This window comes from Meleagris gallopavo, chromosome 4 (genome assembly GCF_000146605.3).
Source record: "Meleagris gallopavo isolate NT-WF06-2002-E0010 breed Aviagen turkey brand Nicholas breeding stock chromosome 4, Turkey_5.1, whole genome shotgun sequence".
Lineage (NCBI taxonomy): Eukaryota > Metazoa > Chordata > Aves > Galliformes > Phasianidae > Meleagris > Meleagris gallopavo.
This window is the reverse complement of record NC_015014.2, coordinates 36,545,009-36,564,400: the sequence shown is the minus strand read 5'-3', so window position 1 is coordinate 36,564,400 and position 19,392 is coordinate 36,545,009. Positions and strand designations below refer to the sequence as shown.

The following is a 19,392-nucleotide window of genomic DNA, read 5'->3' as shown; positions in this document are numbered from 1 at the left end:
GCAAGGATGAAACAGACAAATGAAATCCCATGAAAACTTGGGTTTGGTCACATTGTCCTTCCACAAACTTCTCTCACTTGTGATTGTTTCCACTAATCTTAGGTTATGTTGTGGTTTTCTTTTATTGTAACAACTAATGTTGAAATGCTTTCCTATTGTTGGGGAAGTTAGAGGGAACAGTTGACAGCCTGTTAAATGTAAGCCTGACTCTAGGACTCCTCAGACAGATGTTTGTGGGAACAAGAGCAGTACGTAGCAGAGGTTTACTCTGTACCGGATTACAGAACTTAGAGGTTGGAAGTAGTTTAAAGTTGGAGGGTGTTCTGCTGAACATTCAGGATAATTTAGTTATTCAGTAGATGTTAATGCTTGAGGGTAAGATAGGTAACTTTTAAAAGTGCTTTGTTCTGAGCCCTTCCAGTGTGTGTCTTTCAAGCAGTCTGAAACATTTGTCAAAATGGAAGTGATAATGAAATACTGTGCCCCTAACAAAAACTTAACTAAAACTATGTGAGAAAAACTTAACTGAAAATAAAATTATAAGAGACGAAAGTAGGTGGGGCATGGGGAGAGAGAGAATAGGAGAAAACTCACAGAGCATTTTAGTTAACTCTTGGAACAGCATCACTTTTAGAATATTGCTGGTGGATTGTCCTGGAAGTCATTTTATTCACATAAGCCTTTTTACTTTATAGCTGCAGAAGACAACAAATCTTCACTGAACAACCAAATGCTTTATTACAAAATCTAGCTGGATCTTTATATAACATTATATGTTTATTTACATTCACAAGCTAAAACAACTTACTTGCAAAAAAAAAAAATTTAATTCATCTATTTAAAAATATTAGAAAAATCTCTGCAAAGTTAGTAAAAAAAGAAAAACATTAACTTAAAAATGCTATCCTTACAAAGTGCTTCTAAGCTGCAAAATCTGGGAAGTTACAACCTAGGCTTGAAAATACTGTTCAGAATTTAATGTCAAAAGCAAAACACAAAGTATAACAAATGCAATGAGATGTGACACTCCTCCTTAGTTAACTAGTACTGGGGCTAGGACGTTGTTCTGCTTGCATAAAATATTAACGCTTGCTAAATATACCTTCTATACATGCAGTCACAGTTTTGAATTGAATATGCTGCCATGGATTTAAGTGGTCCTTTTAATGTCTCTCACGTGTTTATGTAATGAATAGAGAGCACGTATGCCTTGTTAAACGCTGTGTCAGACGCTGTTTCTGTTTAACAAAGTAATGTCCTGGTGTGAGAAGTTAGAAAAAATTTTTCCTCAAAGCTTGTCCAGTACACCTCATCTGAGATTAATAAGTCACTTGACAGCATTTGGTGTCTTGCTGCCGTAATCTTCCTCCGAGCATATATATATATGTCGAACCACATCCTCCAGTAATTGGATCGAGACACCTGATATGTCTGTATGGAAAATAGTGTGTAAGGACACTGATATACAGCAGTGAGAACCACTAGAAACAGTGGGTTGAGATGATTGCCTTCAGCTCTTGAAGTTGTGCAGATTTCACGTGTTCAAAAACTCATCCAGCCTCCTCCTTGCTGCTAGCATGACTCATTTTCATCAATCTCTATGGGGCTTTTGCCTTGGAAAGGAGACAGGGAAGGGAAAATGCCTTTCTCAGGTATGGGTTGCAGAGATGGCAGGCAACTTTCTTGTAAGATTGGCACTTTAGCCAAGTGTAAGTGAGTCTCGAAATAATCCATGGCCTCTCCTTCTTGAATCTCTGCTAAAATCTGGTAGTCTCCAAAACAAATGATGCACTTCCATGGCAGATCAATTTTGTTTAAGTAACCCAGTTCTGTTTGGTCTACCGTTAGCTTTGTTTTCTTGCTCATGTTCTTTATCTCAAAACAAAATTCTGAGCTGTTAAGTTTTCTGTAGAACTGCAGTGAAAACTGGATCCGAGAAACACGAGTATCCACTAAGTTATAATGGCAGACATTAGAATCACGGCCAAACTTGGCCGTTTCATCTGCCCTGACCTGTTCTCGCTTACAGAAATTCAAGCAACGAAACATCATCTTGTCTTGTTGACAGGGATGGTAAAACGTCATGTGGAGGCATGTTGCTGTTTCTTCAGTTTCATCTTCTTCAAAAGAGGTCATGATGAAATGAGTCCTCAAAAATACAAGAAAAAGTAAAGTCACAACATGAAATCACTGTAGAACCAAATAAATTGTCCTGTCTACCATTATTTAGTGGCTGTATGTATGTCCTAGCAAATAGGCTGACAACAAACCTAAGTAAAGCACCAGAACAAAGAGTGGGAGTTGAGCACGCCCTACCCATGATAACCATTATTTCCTGCCGCTCTGCTGAAGGCTTGATGGGGGGCCAAGTGGCGGACTGCTCTGTGCTAGCCCCTTCCCAACAGTTAATCTCCTGTCTGCTGCTTTGGATGTGTATTGTGTCAGAACTCTGAAGACCACATATGACTGTAAATGCCTACAACTAGTTCATCATGAGGACCTCACAGGTGGGTTTATCTCTGAAAAATAGATGGAACTTTACAGTGACAGTAAGACTGGCTCTATGGGCTTACAAAGGAGTGATAGTAGCACAACCTGTGTCTCTGCACACTGCTTTACAGTGTATTCCTTTGTCTAGACATCAGCCAACTTGTACAAATGCCGTCTGATTGTAAGCACTGTGAATAAAGTAGTATTCAAATGTGAATAAAGCAGTATTTTTTCCTCTCGATAAAGAGAGTTTGCCTCTTTTATGAAACCAAATACAATGGTTAGAAATGATTTGATGTGACAGTTTGTAAAATGAGTGCAAAAGCTTGAATATCAGAGACCCAGGAGAAGAGTTGTCACCCATTCTGGGGATTTCCCCGTAGCCTACTGGGAAGTCCCAGCTCTCTGCAGAAGTATTTCTGCAAGAAAGACATTGAGGCCTTGGAGTGGGTTCAAAGAAGGGCGACGAAGCTGGTGAGGGGTCTGGAGCTCAGGCCTTATGAGGAGTGGCTGAAGGAGCTAAGATTGTTCAGTCTGGAGAAGAGGAGGCTCAGGGGAGACCTTATTGCTCTCTACAGCTACCTGAAGGGAGGTTGTAGTGAGCTGGGGGTCATTGGCCTCTTCTCTTGTGTAACTGGTGATAGGACTAGAGGAAATGGCTTCAAGCTGCACCAGGGGAGATTCAGGCTGGACGTTAGGAAATACTACTTTTCTGAAAGATTGGTCAGGCACTGGAATGGGCTGCCCAGGAGGTGGTAGAGTTACTGACCCTGGAGGTGCTCAAGGAATGTTTGGATGTTGTGTTGAGAGACATGGTTTAGGAGAACTATGGGTGATGGGGGGGGTGGTTGGACTAGGTGATCTTGTAGGTCTTTTCCAACCTTGGTGATTCTGTGAGAAGTACTAAACTAGTTGCCAAAACAAGTAAACAAGCTTTATCAGGGTGTTTTGTTTTTTGTTGTTGTTGGGGTTTTTTTGTTGGTTTGTTGTTGTTGTTGTTGTTGTTTGAAAAGCTTTTGAAATGCAGCACAGAGTTACTTATGAACTACATTCTGTTTAAAAATCTGAGTAACAGCAGCACATCCTAATATAAATCTGTGGAGCATTTCAGGAACCATTGGAATCTGGTCCTTTGTAAGTGCAAGCCCAGTATTTTCCTGCACTGGAACTTAGCCTGAAGAAGAAAAAGACTGTACTTAAAGTGGGAACTTAAGAACAAGCTCTGTTGCTAGCCAGATAAATGTTATTAAACAGCACTATTTGTAAGCTGCCATTTAACTACAAATATACAGTGCATATGCTTTGTGTTTCTCCTAGATCTCTAAACTGTCTCACCAGCTCTGTTCTCTGAATCACGCTGGATAAATTCTTACGATGTAAGCTGTTTGTTTTATGGGGAGCTGAATCATCACTGCTTATTCTGACTTCTTGTTTGTAAGGGTATATTATACCACTGTAAATAAGTTCCAAGCACAATACGTGGTTTATCAACATGCCTATCTACTGGAATCTCTTCCTTCCCTGACCTTTAGCACAATAACAGCAGCAGTTCTGGCACAGGAATATAGCTACCACAGCTTGCTTAGCTAAGTAGGCTACAAAAGTGCTTCTGCCAAGCATGGATGTTTAGAGAAATATAAAACTTCAAGCAGATCTGAAAGCTCATTTGAAAACCAACTTGAGCATATGCACCATGCTTTTGACAAAAGTATAAAGACACTGTGGTGGCAGGTTATTCCTTTGTCATCTGTGAGATATGCTTCCATGGCATCTGCATCCATCCCTTGTTCCAGCAGTATGCTTCAGCCCCAGGGAGCTGGGCACAGCTCTGTGTGAAGGAGAGTGAACTGTTTCTTTCTTTTCTGCCCTTGCCATTGTTTTGCTCCAATAAGAGGATGTGCAATGTTACACAAGGTCAGCTTTGGCTAAAGGGAAGGCTAAAGGCTTTGGGGAAATCAGATCATTTCACTGAGTTCACAAGTCAGTCTACAGAAACAGTTCTCTGTCTTAAGTTCTGGGCTGAGTTTGGTGCCAAATTACTGCTAAAGGAGTTTATTAGGTTGTATGGCACAGCACAAAGATTTTGAAGAATACCATCCAGAGGAGGAAATTTACCATAGTTAGAAGCAAAGATTTTTCCTGCAAGTGTAAGGTAGCCCTCTGTAGCGCCATTGTCTGTACCTTCATTTGAGTCAGTCAAGATTTTAGCTCTTTCCTTTCTCACAGCATCATCTCTTTCAGGGTACACCACTATCCCCATTTTAAGAGACAGAAGAGTGACGCTGAGAGTTAAGAACAAGGTTGCCTAATTTGAGAAACCACAGCACTCCAACTTGAGTGTTTTCACTGATTGTTCAAGGGTGATAGCTTTACCATCAAGCTGGAGTTCAGGGCACACTGCCTGTTTGCTTCTGTAGATGCAAACATAAATTTTCAGCTTGAATACAAAGAAAAAAGGTACATCCACTTTGGTTTTTTGCCTTTTCTTTAAAATAACCACTAACATCATGGTGCTGTGGAAGGCTTTCAAGGATGATACCTGAACATGGCTACCCTTTCTGCCTCTAGGAATGCAGGCTGCAATCACTATCAGCAGCGAGGGACAAGGCAGGAGGCCAGCAATCCGCAGGTTGCTTTTCAGCCTCTGATCATCCCTGGACAGGTTTGTCCTGTGCGGTTGGTGTCTTAGGTGCCTAACACAGACAATAGACCATTATTACCAAATTAATGTTTTGCACAGGTGTGTACAAAGAGCAACCATCTCCAGGCAGGTGTACCTCTGAGAACCCGTAACTTTCGGGTGCTCAGTATCTGCAGCCTTAGCCTTGTTAAAATGGTATTTGCTGTATTTACAAGGGAACACACTGAAAGTGCTGCGCACTCTCAGTCCCGCACATGCACAAGTGCCTATGGGGCAGCATAGATCCTGCTCAGCCTTTCAGCCACCAGACGTAGCTATTGTGAGGAGAGGTGCATCCCAAAGTTTAAACGCAATGCAGCCACTATTCCGCAAGACACTGAAGGAAACCCAAGCTGAACCTATCCTAATGCATCTGCAGAGCTGCATGACAGCAGTTACAGATGGAAATCACGCTAGCCTTCATTAATTCCCTCTGAAGCAAGAGGGACACTCCATGTTCACCACTGCTGGAAGCTGTGATGCCTGCAGGGCCACAGGGACACCTGGGCTTGCAGCACAGGGGCAGAGAGGGAGAGGCCTGGGGTGGAGCTGCTCCGCACACAAATTCTAGGGTTGTTTTTTCCAAAAAGCATAGGGAGTTCAGCTTTGTCTGAGGTCATCTAACATACTCAAACCAGCAGTCATGCTGCTGATCAGATCTACGTGCTCCAGGGCTTGTGGGTTTGACTTCTGGAAGAATTCAAGTAGTTTCAGTTTTACGCCCCTCCCCTTCAAGTTAACATTTTGAAGGGTAACAGCATATAGTAACTACAAGACATGTTTTTGACAGAACTGGTAACATTTTAAAATTAAGCATTTACAAGTATCTGGTTATTTTCTTGTGCTTTAAGCAACGCTGTTAGGAAAGACAGCGCTCACTGCTCCTGGGCTGCTGAGCCTGGCTGAGCAGAAAGTACCCATTTGCTAGAAGTGCACGGCAGTGCTGCCAGCTGACAGGAAAAGCAAGCCCTTCCCTCCCTCCCTTCCTGTTTTCCCTACTAAGCGAGGTTACTTCCACATCCAGAACGGGGACAGCAAAAGGGTTTGAGCTGTTCTTAGTCCCATGCAGTTCCACATCCCTCTTACCTGCGAAGCGCTGTGGCCCAAAGGTGTTGTGCTCCGCTGAATACCAAGGCCAGGTGGGATGAGGCTGTGGGCAGCCTGATCTGGCAGGTGGTAGCTCTGCCTGTGGCAGGGGTTGGAATTGGGTGATCTTTGAAATGATCTCCAACCTAAGCCATTCTATGGTTCTCTGATAACTATGGTGAGCTTCAGCTCAAATAAACTGCTTCATTTGCAGTTTCTTTTGTTTACCTGATAATCAGGTAAATCACCTACAGCTTGATAAGTTATTTAGCAACAGTCCTCCCACTATGGCTTTTATCTGCACCCAGTGTCTTTGCTGCATGTGCCCTGCTGTCATTCAGCTGGCTTTGAGAGCAGAGAAGCAGAGGTCCCCCCCACCACTCACTTACCGAGTGCTGGGCTGCAGCAGGCTGGCTGTGCACACCGTGGCTCACTGCCGTCTGGAAAGCCTGGAGTTGTGCAATGCTGCATGTGCTGCTTCTTGTAAACTCTGCCAGCCCCTCATTTCCGCATACAGCCTGTTTACAACAGCGTGGCACAGTGAGAGCTTTCCTGGTGAGTTTATTTTACTGTATGAAGATATTGAGGTAAGTCCATGCTCTTCCTGCATATTTTTGCCTAGAAGTATTGAACTATATCTTTCCTGGTAGTTTATGAACTTAATACTATGCTACGTGACTGCATTTAGGTGCTGGCTGGGACTGGATTTTCTGCTCCTATCTTCTCTAAGCTTCGCACTGGCTGAAATGCTGCCAGATTTAGCAAGATGACCTCAGCCTTCCCCTAAGAGTGAAAAATCCCCAGCACTTTCTGCAAAAATAGCTACTTGGTTTACCAGAGTTTATTGCTGCATTCACTTTTTTTTTTTTTTTTTTTTTTTACCGTTCTCCTAATTTGTAAATTTTTACTTTTTACGTTTAAAAAAGGTCAAAAACCTTAGCGAAAGTTAAAAGTTTGTCGGCCTCCGTCTCCAATTGAAATTTCTTTAGTTAAAAGCAAAACTGCAAGTAATTGCGCTGCCAGGCAGCATGGTGTGGTGGGATCAGGGCCAGCCCTTCTGCTCGGTGGTGTTCATGCAACCAACTTCTCCTTTGGGTTTTTTCAGAACCTGTGCAGCTCTCCCTAGAAATGGAGGGTGAATGTGAGGTTTGATCACACAGCCGGTCCCTGGATTGTAAGGATGATGTTGGATGTAGAAGTGGGTTGGGGCTGTCCTCTTCTCTCAAGGCAGCCTGCTTTTCCAACACTGTGTTCATTGCCTTTCCAGTCATAAGGGAGTAGGACTTCTTGAAAAGCCCTGCTCATTACATTAAGTGTAATGGTTTCTGCTTGCGTACAACCGGCATGGCTTCTCTGTGTTGCTTCCAGTTAGCAACCCTAACTGCCTGGGCTAATTATGTGTAATGACTAACTACAGGAGGCTGTAATACAGAGGTGCATTGGGATTGGCTGGTGTGTTGTTTCTCTACAACTTTGGTCTGATCCCTGAGGTTTCAAGTAACTCCACATCCCAAACAAGCAAATCAGGAAAAAATAGTAGGAACTCTCAAATTGCTTTTAGTCATTATCAGTTTGAGAGAAGCTGAGAGTCACTGAAAGCAAATATATCTCCTTCTATTTTCATAGACTCATGGAATCAGAATCATTAAGGTCAGAAAAGACCTCTCAAATTATTTCATCCACCTACCACCAGTATTTCCCCACTAACCCATGTCCCTCAGTGCCATATCCTTGTGGTACTTGAATATCTCCAGGGCTGGTGACTCCACCACATCCCTGGGCAGCCAGTGCTACTGCCCAACCACTCTTTCTGGGATAGAATTTTAAGGCAATTCATGTTTCTATGTTGTGGGTTGGTGAGTGAAAGGACTCTATTTGGCTACCTGTTCCTACTAGTTCCTCCTGAGTGACTAAATAGGAAACTTCCCTCCCCAACAAGCTTTGAGAAACTTCAGCAGAGCATCCCGACGTGGGGGATTGTTTCTTTCCTTTGGTTGCTCCGGCAAACTGTGCAGGTGGCATGGCTGTTCATGATGGCCCTGCGGAGCAGGTCGGGGGTACGTGTGCGGGCGCATCGGTGTTGGGGGAGATAAAATCCCCGCGATGCCCAGCACAGGTCTGCAGGGGGGCCGGTAGGTGGCAATGTTTGACCAGGCACCGGGAAATGGCTAGCGCTGTCGGGGCACCTGTAGTTAACGGTAGTAATGTCAGCGATAGCTTCCAGGAGTCGTTTGGGAAAGGTGTAACAGAACGATTAACAACCTGCAGCGGGGTTCTGCAATTAACTGTTGTGACTTTACGGCAGCAGAGCGTCTCCTGTTCAAAAAGAAGAGAAAAAGTTTCTCCTCAAAGGCTTATTTATTTATGAGCTCCTTATTCCAAGTATAAAGCAGGACATTCAGGTGGAACTCACTGTGAGACCAGATGTGTGCTAGAAAGAGTGGCTTTCACTGACACTTCAGATACCAATTACAAGAACCACAAGGTGGTGAGGAGGTATTCCAGAGGGAAAAGGGAGTGCAGTTCCCTCTGTATTTTATTTACTACATTGCTCCTTTACTTGGGGGAAAAAAAAGAACCCTGTCATTTCCCATGTTGTTTGATCTGATTAAAGCCCCAGTGAGAGATTCCATTTCAAGGGGACTCGATGGGCTTTACTTACACCACTCCCCCAGTTTTGTCATCTTCCTCTTCTTGCACCATGGTTTGTCCTTGATCCTTCTGCCAAGCACATCTTGTTCTAACCCTTTTAGCTTATGTCATGCCTCTCCTTTGCTTCAATTCTCTTCCATCCTCCTGCCCCTATTGCTTTCTGTGAAGATGTTCTTTATGCCTTGGAACCCCTTTTTCTTAACAAATGTGTCTCCAGAGGACACTTTGTGCAGCTATGAGGTGGACATTACTGTAATTCCAGATTTTATGGGACAAGAAGAAGACAGCATCACAGAGCAGGTGTTTGCTTCTTGCTCAAAATTAAATCTGTAATCCCTAATGTGGAAGAAAAATTGTTAGCTCTTCACTTTGTCTTTTTTTTTTTTTCAAGTTGGAACAAAGGCTAGATACTTAAGCATGTTGAAGCATCACATTTTTCAGATTAGTGTCTTAATACATTTCAGTAGAATTGGAAATGAAATATCATTTGTGTAACAGAAGCATGCTGGGGATGAGTATTCTGTCCACAGCTGCTGAGTGTAACTGCTCATTTCTCATAGATCTTTAATAAAAGAATCCCCTACATTTTCTAAAAATAGTTAGAAAGCATTTTTTTGTTTGTTTTGTTTGTTAGAAAGGGATTTTTTTTTGTTTGTGAACTCTACCACAGTTCCTTGTTTAACAATAATTGGGATTCCAGCTTTCAAATTTTTTTTTGTGGTCATTTCCCTTCTTCTGTACCTGGAAGACTCTACCTTCAACCTTTACTGGTCGAAGTTTTGATCCCTATAAAAGGGTCTACACTTATAAGTCACTGCACTTTCAGCTGGCATATACGTCTTCTCATACTTGTGATTTTGTGGAACCTTGTTCATACTAAGAAGATAAAATACATGCTATACAGCTTTTCCTTCTGTAATTGTTCCTAGAAGTCTGCAATCTGTGTGTGATTCTGATATTTTCCTAGCTGCAGATAACCCCTCCTTAGGTATCATCATGATAGCTGTTTTTGACCTTGTCAGATTTTCAAGCTAAATGTGGTCAGTCCTTAAAAAGGCTCACTGAAGAGATGTCTATGCCGCTGTAGGTAGTGCAGCACACAATGTGGCACTCTGGCTTACCTTTGTGCAATAGACAGCATGCCAGGAAGGGGAAGCCCATCTTTCATATCAAATCTCACACCAACGAGCTAAACAAGAGAAGACTTGGTGCACTATAACCATCAGATGATGAATTCTTAGTCTTCATAATCCCACTGGTCAACTCTGGCCATTAAGAGACCTGACTCACTGTAAGAACTGAAATAATAGTTAAGGTTTCTTACAGAAATTTCAGCCAAGGAAAGTATGTTCTTTCTTGATTATAACCCTTGCATTTCAGCCTGATGTTCTCTTCTCTTTCCTCTTCTAAATTAGAACTAAACTGTGGAAACTGCCTAAAGCTGGGCTTTCTCAAAGTGGCCAGACATCAGCTCTAACCAAAGATACTGCAATACATTTTGTGTAGTGGCAAGTATTTTAAACACTTGATAAGATTCTAACAATGATAAAATGTATTTTTCTGCATTTAGTAATCTGTTTTCATTTGTGCTGAAGCAAATCCATTGGTGCGTAAAAACCATGACAATTGAGTTAGACTCCAGTGAAGTGATTTCGCTGAAAGCAGAAGCTTCAGGATTTCCTCCCAGATGCCACCTATGTATTCCTCTGCGTTCACAACAGGAGTGGTGTGGTGTTGTGTCCTGGATATACAGTGACACTCCTAAACTTGTTGGATGGCAACATTTTGGATGAAATACTATTTTGATAGCAAGTAGTTTAAATATTACCTTCACTGGGGCTAAGGTTTTACCACAGAGTCTGAATCGACTCACTCTATCTGATTGCATGTTGTTTCAATGGAGATGATAGGCACTGTGCACAATGCAGACTAAATGTAACCATCCTTTCCAGCTCTCTTTAAAAGCAGTGATTTAATACAGAAAGTTATTTTGAAGAGTTAAAGATAAGCATTAAAATAAACTGCCTTTTGCTGATATATAGCAGGAACAGTAGTTCAGTGTTTCATGTTTTTCCTTTGAATTTGTATAGATGTTAATGATTCCATATTCCGGACTGTGTGGCAAGAAAGATACTATCACACTTTATAGCATCTAAGGGCACCCAATTGTAAGAAATGCAGCCTGTCTTGAAAGTGTATGATGCCTTTATTTTTCTTTAAAGATATGCATGATCCTGTCCAGAACTGCTCTGCCTATGATGTCTTTGTGTTGTGGAGTTCACTGGCACAATGCAACACTACCCATTTTCCTCTGATGTCAGCTGTAATTGTAGTTTCTGATCAATCAGTGTGACATTGTGGCATTGCTCCATCACCTTCCATCTCCTTCCCATTCTGAGTTATATTGGCAGTCTTTAAGAGTGAGCCATGGTAACCTTGTGTATTTCAGAAATCAGTCTGTGAGACAGCATCCCTGTGAGCCGTCATATGGTGTTTAGGAGCTAGGTATTTGTATTACCTCAGGCATATATGCTCCAACAAATTGTCATTGAGAGGTGGGGAAGGCAGCCTTGTACCTCTTTCCTCACTCGGGACTAGGGCAACACTGCCCCTTACAAAAAATCTCAGTGATGAAAAACAATAGAATTTCACAGCACAGGGAGCGTTAGTTTAGGGGCTTGTGTATAGTCTCACAAGGGAACGCTGTTCAATAGGCTTCAAAGTGATTCAGTCATGGCACAACCGTGGTTGTGGCCACATGTAATATACCCTGTAGCTCTTTAAAGAGGATTAGCTTTAGATCAGGGACAGCATTCATTGCTGGATTTCATGTAAAGTAGAGTATGCTAATGAAATGGTAATGTCTACAGCAAACATTGCATAATATTGTAAACCCTCAAAATTGAGCATTGTGTCATGATATCTCTGCTGGAAGTCCAACTTTTATATTCCGTTTGTTGCTTGGAGAAAAAAGTGAAGTTTTTAGTATCACCACAATCTCTCTATAGTAAATAAAGATCTGGTTTGCAGTCTTACAAGTGAAGTTTAAAACAAACATTTGAAAGTAACTTTTCAAACATTGATGAATGCTTTATAACAATGTCCTTGCTCTCCAGCAGAGAGAAAACCCACCACATCTTAAAACAGATTCATTTGGGTTGTCTGTAACAAGCATGGTCTTGGTTCAGTACTGCATCCCTGCCCTGCCTGCCATTCTGTTGCTCTAGATGGTACATTTGGGCTTAACATGTGTGTCAGCATCAGTCTTACAGAGATGCAATATTTCTTGTAAACATTTCTGAGCCATTTCATCTTCTAAAGGCAGTTTCTAACTGTACATTAGCTTCCACTGGCAGTCCAGTAGTCTTGATGTGACTCTCCTCCAGTTTTATGCTAGTCTTTTGAATTTGTGAAGATTTGCACGGTACATATGTTTAAAAAGCTCTAAAACTTAAAGGGAGCCAGAAATTCAAACTGTCAGTCTTGAGATGTTGTAAGGGATTTTATTTGTAGAAGGTCTTGAATACCTTTGAGAAATCCATTCTTCTGTGAGCACTAGACCTCCTCTGTAAGCCTTTGTTGAGTTTTGTGTGTTGAGGAATCCACTGTAATTGCATTAATGCACTGTACAATGTTTATTATGCCCGGATTTATCTTCATATTTGGTGCTGTGCATGTATATGCTTCCTAGGACATGTGGCATCCCAATAGGCAATTGTGATCTGGGCTTTGACCCCAAAGCAGCACATTCGAAAATGTGCCCTGTATAAAACACAGTGACAGACTTCAGGTACCCCAACAGGCCATTTTGCTTCTGTGATGACTTCAAGAGCCTTCTCCCCATGTGCTGGGGATTGGAGCCTGAGGAAAACCTTTGGAAAGAAGATGCTTCTGGCTCCCTTTCCAAAATATCAGTTTTCCTTGCTTAATAGTTTTTGCCTGGCACAACTCCATAGTTTAGGATTTTGTTGCTTTAATATTTTTTTTATTGGTGATGGTAGCTTGTTTTATTTATCTATTTCTTATTTTGGTGTTTAGAAGGTTCTTTCTCTATAGACATAGAGGGGTGGTGATACATATTCATGAAAGAGAAGTCCTCCTGGCCCTTGCTCACGCTGACAAAGACTCGGCTGTTTCACACGGCAAGCTGTGCAGAATTGTGTGGGGCCTGCCTGACCAGATTAGAGCAAACAGCAAGCTTATTCCTCCCGTCGTTAGGCCTTGCCTGCCTAACAATTTCCTCAATTGTCATTTTGACAAGGCTGTCATTAGATGATGGCTTCTTTTGGCCATTTTCAGATAAAGATAATTTCCTTAACTTCCATTTTATTTGACAACAAGTAGTTTGTGAAAGAAAGGAAGTGCTTCAGTGGTTTATGGATTAAGGGTTTGTCACTTCAAAGGCATCTTTGATCTAAAAATATGTGCTGTACCAAATTCATTATGTCTTTTTTTTTGGGGGGGGGGGAGCGACTTTATAATTTATTGATCTGCCCCTCAATTATTCCCTTTTTTTGTATCCCCTAGTAGCACACAACGGAGCAGAGATGAGGGGAAAGAGCCCAAATGGCACCTCTGGGAAGTCACCATTAGGACAAAACAACAGGTGCTTGGCACTGCGCTCCAGTCCCACAGCCGTGCCTGCCCGGTACCCATACTGTTGGGTGTCAGGCCTGGTTATCAGCTGGAACAAGGGAAATTGTGTGTGGCAGGGAGAGGATTCAGGCCTGGCTACGTCATGGCGGCACCTGGCAGAGGTGGCTCTGCCATCAGGGTGGGCCTGTGCCAGCAGGGTTCATGCCTGGCTGCAGCTGTTGCTGCAGTTGGGGACTGGGGTGTACTGGGAGGGTACAGGGCTGGGGATGGGCTCCTTAATACCCAGCTTGGCTGTGGAAGGCACTGAGTACACTTTGGACCCATCTCTGTGTTTAGTGCGGATAGAAATCTGTTGTTCTATCCATGTAAATCCATCATTGCAGCCCATTACTTTAGTCTCAGAGGCTTAGCCAAGGCTGGGATTTGTCCCGTATCCATATTAATATCCTTTCTAATTACCTCAGTGCTTTCTGTTGTGCTGCCTTGCATTGCACCCGGGCAGATAACTGTCCCCTTGCTGCTGGAGGCTGTTCTTGATCCCATTTCTAAACAGAAGCACTTCTGCTAGACACTGACTGGGGTAGCTGTGCAGAGGCTGCCTCTTTTTTCCCTTTTGCCTGCTAATTGGCTGAGACCACCAGAATTTGGAGGACACAGATGTCACTGATAGTTTGCCTAGGGAGCACATTCATGCCCATCTGTTGCAGTCTAGAAGGCTGTTCATATATCCACAAGGCCTTCATTTAATTCTTGTCAGAAAGTAATGTAAATCCAGTTTACCTCAGAGGTCACAGCCAAGATTTATGCCAATGAGCCCCCTGCAATTTACACACACTGTAGTTGTATAGGATGAAAAGAAAGCCTTTCATGTTGGTGCATATTAACAAGAAAGCTTGCCTTAGGAGAGGCTCTTTGATTGAGGTTCTTCCTTATTTTAATACAGCCAGTGTTGGTTGGTATATGCAGCTTTATCGAAAGAAAACATCTTATCTTTAAGCCAGAGAAGTAAAATAAATAAATAAATCCACTAGCAAACGAATTTTGCTGTTGTTTGGTCATCATCTTGTCTTTCTCATGTGTCAGAGCCTCCACGTACTGGCAAGCAAGGTAAATGCTCTAGGAAAGAACAAATGTGCATATATTGAAGCAGGGAACTAGATTTTCTTTCTATAGAGGATAATATTAAGTCAGTTGGTGAAACCTTTGCTGTGAGACTAAATAATTTTAAGCAAGTTTTCCTTTTCTGCTTTTTCTTTTTCCTAAAGTCTCCAAATCTGATAACAAAGCTGAGCCTGTTATTTGGGGCATAGGTAATCGGAAGGGTTGCAGAAAATGTCTGCACAAATCCATGGGATGGGGAGCAGCTGGGGGTGCCCTGGAGTTGTGTGCTCACTACTATGTGTTGAGGGGAAAATAAATGTTCAGGCTCTCTCTTATTGACAGAAATTGATAGTTGCTTGGAAAGGCTGGCATAGAAAATACCGCATGAGGATGGATCAGGGTGTGCAAATGGGTTTCAGAGTTGGTACCCCTATCGGGATGCTCTTTTCATGTGTATTAGTTCTATGCCAAGGGGTGCTACTGCTAAAGCAAGCTATTCCCTCCTGGCAGATGCACAAATCTCAGCCAGACCGCCTCACTGCAGGTACAGAGCACATGGGCTTTCTTCTTTGCAGCCTGACCAGTGGGTTTTGCTTTTGGCCCATGCTTTCAAATGTTATAGGCATGATGATCAGGATCACTGGCACTGTATCATAATGACTGGAGTGTTTTGGGATTAGGAGGGAGGAGAGCAAGGCATGGCTGCTATCTAAATTAAAACAGGACAGTACTCTAAGTTCCAGTGTAGCACTTAAAATAATTAAAATGTTTATTTGAAAGTCAAAACAGCCTCAGTCATAAATAACTACCCCGTCCTCAAGTGATTGTGTTGAGTCCCAACAGAGCACTCTGGGTTGATTTGATCCCTGTTGGGATTAATCCATAAATGTAGCCTCTGCGTGGAACTCATCAGGTCTTTGCTTCCTCTTCATTAGTCTCCCTGGAATTGGAGGGTAGCCTGAGTAAGATGGAAATTAGGATAATATATTTTCAGAGGGAAAAGCTCTGATGATCTCTAATTTGTGTTTCAGGACAATAATGCCATGGAAAATTTCCTAAATAATTTTGTCTGAGGAACAAATGGTTGTTATGCTTGCTGTATTGAGTGTTCAATTACATCTTCTCTTTACTTGAGCCTCTGAAGTTAATTGTAATTTTAAACTGGCCCAACTGACTCCCAGCTCCGTCCTATGCACAGCATAATTTAAAAAAATTCCTTTCTCTTTTGGTCTTCTAGCCCAAGGGCTCTGAATTGTCACAGCATGGCCCATTTCTTATTGAAGAGATCATTTCTCTGTGGCCCACCCAGACCTTCCCTCCCTCCTCCCCTCCTTCCCTCTTGTTCTGAGTCCTAGCTCCCATTAGAGGCAACTGCAGCAACATGCTACCCCTCTCTCTGAGATCTTTGTACTTTCGGTCATCATATTTGATGCAAGAAGTTACTGTAACCCAAGCTCTAACCTGAAATGGTGCAGATGGTTATTTCCATCATTTCTGCTTTGAATTGCATCAATTGCCCAAATCTTCACTGTAATATAAAATGGTTTTTATTACATGTTTTGAAAGTGGCAGCCAAAGTAGTGTAGGTGTGTCTAGGTGCTCTGTAGTAGTAAGTGGTGTGTCTTTAGAAAGCATTTTTCTCTAGACAGCTGTGCAGTCATTTTTGGACCTACTTTTAGCTTTCAGCACAACCTCCCCTCAAAGTGCTGCTTGTTGAGATATATCGGCAGTGACAGGAAGCCAACTAGTGACTGTCACAGCGCTCACCAGAACTCTGTGCTGGTTCTGCAGCTCAGCTCTGCTCTCAGGTCTTGCATTTGCCATGCACTGCCCGCAAGGTTTTAATCTCCCAGCTGCCGCACAGTGCTGCAGCTGTTACTAAACACAGCTTACAGCGTGCATCTGTGTAAAGGATGCTGCTGCAGTTTAAAGCTCTCTGGTGCATTTTCATCTGATTTTATGATGCGAGTCATTGTCCCCAGTGACGGCTCTCAAAAGGCTGTCTTGCTTCTGAGAGCTACCGTGCAGTTTATTGCACTGGTCTGTGTGGTTCCACCACATTGTTATTCCCGCTGCTGTAAATCGCTATTTATTACACTAAGTGCCCTTGCTGTTTATTTAGTTCTTTGGAAAAACGTACTTGAAGAAAAACTTCTCTCTTGCCGCCTTGTCTATATCCCTGTTATGGATCCAGCAGTTTCCCGGTGAGTTAAATCCCTGCAATCCCAGCAAGCCACGTGCTGCACTTCTACACTAATTTAAGCTTCCCCACTAAGCCCCCTCTGCTCTTTGTGCAGCTCGCGCGCCATGCGGCTCACAAAGCCACAGGACTCAGCCTCACAGCACAGCCCCACACGCTCGCCCAGGTTGCAGCCCTCCATGGGCTGCCTGTAAGACTGTAAGGCTGGAGCGGGGCTGTTGCTGCAACACAGACATGTTGGAGGGTGTCTGTAAGCTTGGATGCTCTTAGTACTGTGTTGTTTTCTTGTGAAGTGTCTCAGCTTCAGCACGTTGTCGTAGACCATGTGGTTATGGACATATTCCTGCTAGGGCTGCGACGTGCTCCTGCACACCGTTAGCAGCCTCCTGCCTGCCTGACTGTGGGTCTGAGCTGCATCCACACCACAGCTTCTGGAGAGGGCTTCCCGGGGGACAAGACTTGGGAGAAATCAATTACACAAAGGAGTGGAGCCAGGGCCAGATGGCAGGAACGCTCCATCCCAACCTGGGAGGTACTCGTGGGACAGCCGTGACCACGCAGGGCTGTGTAATCAGATGAATCAATTAGCAGATGTCGGCATGGTGAGCAGAGTGAGCAACGCTAGCATAGGTGTGTGACAGCGATCATGGCAGAGGGGGACGCTTTGCTTTTCCCTAATGGATATCCAGCAACAAGTCCAGCTTTTCTAGACCCAGAATGGTGGGAGGAGAGGGCTTGGCTTGCCCCACACACATGCCTGGCTGTTGTCACCAAGCTCAGACATCCTTACATCACAGGGCTGCCGCTCTGCCAGAGCACCATGCTGCAGCTGTCTCCAACCATGCCTCTGGCTGCTCCTTGCTCTGTGTCTATGCCTGCCAGCTAGGATGGGAGAGAAGCCCTAGGAGGGGCCCATGGCCATACATGCTGCCACCACAGCTCTCAGCTAACCTTGCCCTGTGCTTGTGCGCTGCCTCCATGCCCACAGGTGGCTTGTTTTCAGAAAATGCCTCTCTCAGGAGGGCAATACAGAACAGTTGGAGAAAAAGCAAGGCGTAACTTGGGGAGAGCAAAGAAGGGAAGGGCTGACAGCAGAAATCCCGCCTCAGTGTTTTGTTGAGGGATGGGAACTGAAACCTTTAATCTGTTTTAAGTACCCTCACCTGAATGCTATATCTTATTAGATTGCTTTTCCTGATGGGTTATTTTTCAATCGCTTTCTTGGCCAGCTGAGAGTCAGAAATGCAGTGATGGAACCTGTGCCGCTCCGCAGAGCACTTTCCCATTGCTTGACCCGTTGTTCACATGGCAGACACTCCACAAACACTGACACACATGTGGCTCCCCATGCGCTGTGGCTGGCATGAAAGCCCTGCAGAAATGGGATGCAGCTGATATGCTCTGGCAGTGCCCCAGCATGGCTGGGTTTGGACGTGGGTCTTTGCACCTCATGCTTGCTTCCCCACAGTCTAGCTGCTCTTGGCACTGCATCCTGCCCCAACCTCCTCTCTGTGTCCCCATTTAATTTCTTCTCTTGCTGGCAACCATCTGCAGTGCTAGTACAGTCCCACTGCCTGTCCCCTGCCTTGGGCTCCATGCTGATGAACACCAGGCCTGCCTCGCTCTGCATGAGCTCGTTGCTTCTGCCCTCTGATCCCCAGGCCGCCTGGTGCTGCCAGTTGGGATCCAGCCACCCTAAGCTGCAGCAGAGGAGAATTCAGCTGCTGAGATGCAGAGCCAGCTGTGCCTGGCTACATGCAGTTCTGCGTTCCCCTTCCTGAAGCCTACAACTTCACCAACTTCAGAAATATTTTCAGAGGCTGTTTCCAACCACATCACTTTGAATTATGGGAGGAGTTCATTAAGCAAGAGAACAGTCAGATTTGTTTTGTTGCATGGGAAAGAATGAAAGACATATTTCCACACATTTCATTTAAGATGGCTGAGACAAAGCTTTCTCTTCTGCTCCACCATTGGCAATGCTGTAAGCACCCATTGGGCAGGCTTCCGCTCCTAGGGCTCCCCCAGCACTTACTGGTGCTGCTGGAAGGGGCTTCAGCCATCTCCCTGCTCTGTTCAGCAGGTCCCTCCACCTGGAAAGAGCCCTCTCTGCTGGAGCAGCTAAGAGGGAGCAGTGGCCATGAACGCCCACGGTGCGGTGGCCACACTGCTGCAGGACTGCGAGCGCTCGTTGGCCACACTGCTGTCAGCCAAGGCAGACATCCATGAGGAAGAGGAGCAGGAATACCAGCGGCACCAAGGTGAGGCCCCAGGGGCAGTGGGGCGGGCAGCCGCTCCTCGGCCATGCCCTATTTTTTCTGCTCCTGGCAGATGAGAGCCAAGAGACGACTGGATTTCAGGGCAGTGAATGGGACGTGGGCTGTGGGTAGGCAGGGGAAAGCAGCCCACTTTGTTGCGGTGAATTGCTGTCAGTTCTAATTTTAGGCTTCAGTAAACATGAGGCTGTAAGGAACAGTTTAGTTGGGGAAGAACAATGCCTGAAAGTTTGCTGATGCACATAAATTTCAGTTATTAAAAAAAAAGAGAAAGAAAGGGGAAAAAAAAAAGAAAAAGGATGCAACTTCTG

At 44.0% G+C, this 19,392-nt stretch overlaps 2 protein-coding genes across 9 annotated transcripts in view; one reads left to right on the top strand and one right to left on the bottom strand.

The window, feature by feature from the left end:
- Positions 1-717: 717 nt before the first annotated feature.
- TIFA (TRAF interacting protein with forkhead associated domain) lies at positions 718-6,733 on the bottom strand. Of its 2 annotated transcripts, none has more exons than XM_003205723.4 (2): positions 6,646-6,733; positions 718-2,149 (listed from the first exon to the last, which is right to left on the bottom strand). In XM_003205723.4, exon 2 carries the CDS (start codon positions 2,134-2,136, stop codon positions 1,573-1,575), a length of 564 nt encoding a protein of 187 aa, XP_003205771.1. In that variant the 5' UTR covers positions 2,137-2,149; positions 6,646-6,733; the 3' UTR covers positions 718-1,572. The 2 variants fall into 2 exon arrangements, with proteins under 2 accessions (XP_003205771.1, XP_031408969.1); XM_031553109.1 differs by lacking the exon at positions 6,646-6,733 and adding an exon at positions 6,257-6,639.
- ALPK1 (alpha kinase 1) overlaps positions 6,720-19,392 on the top strand; it is a 38,077-nt gene continuing 25,404 nt past the window's right edge. Inside the window, exons 1-2 of one of the 7 annotated variants that reach the window (XM_031553104.1) lie at positions 6,720-6,843; positions 18,889-19,066. In XM_031553104.1, coding sequence (XP_031408964.1) covers positions 18,946-19,066 — 121 coding nt within the window. In that variant the 5' untranslated portion in view covers positions 6,720-6,843; positions 18,889-18,945. Of the gene's footprint in view, positions 6,844-13,380; positions 19,067-19,392 lie in introns of those variants that run through there. The other 6 variants (XM_031553103.1, XM_031553106.1, XM_031553105.1 and 3 more) reach the window with 6 other exon arrangements.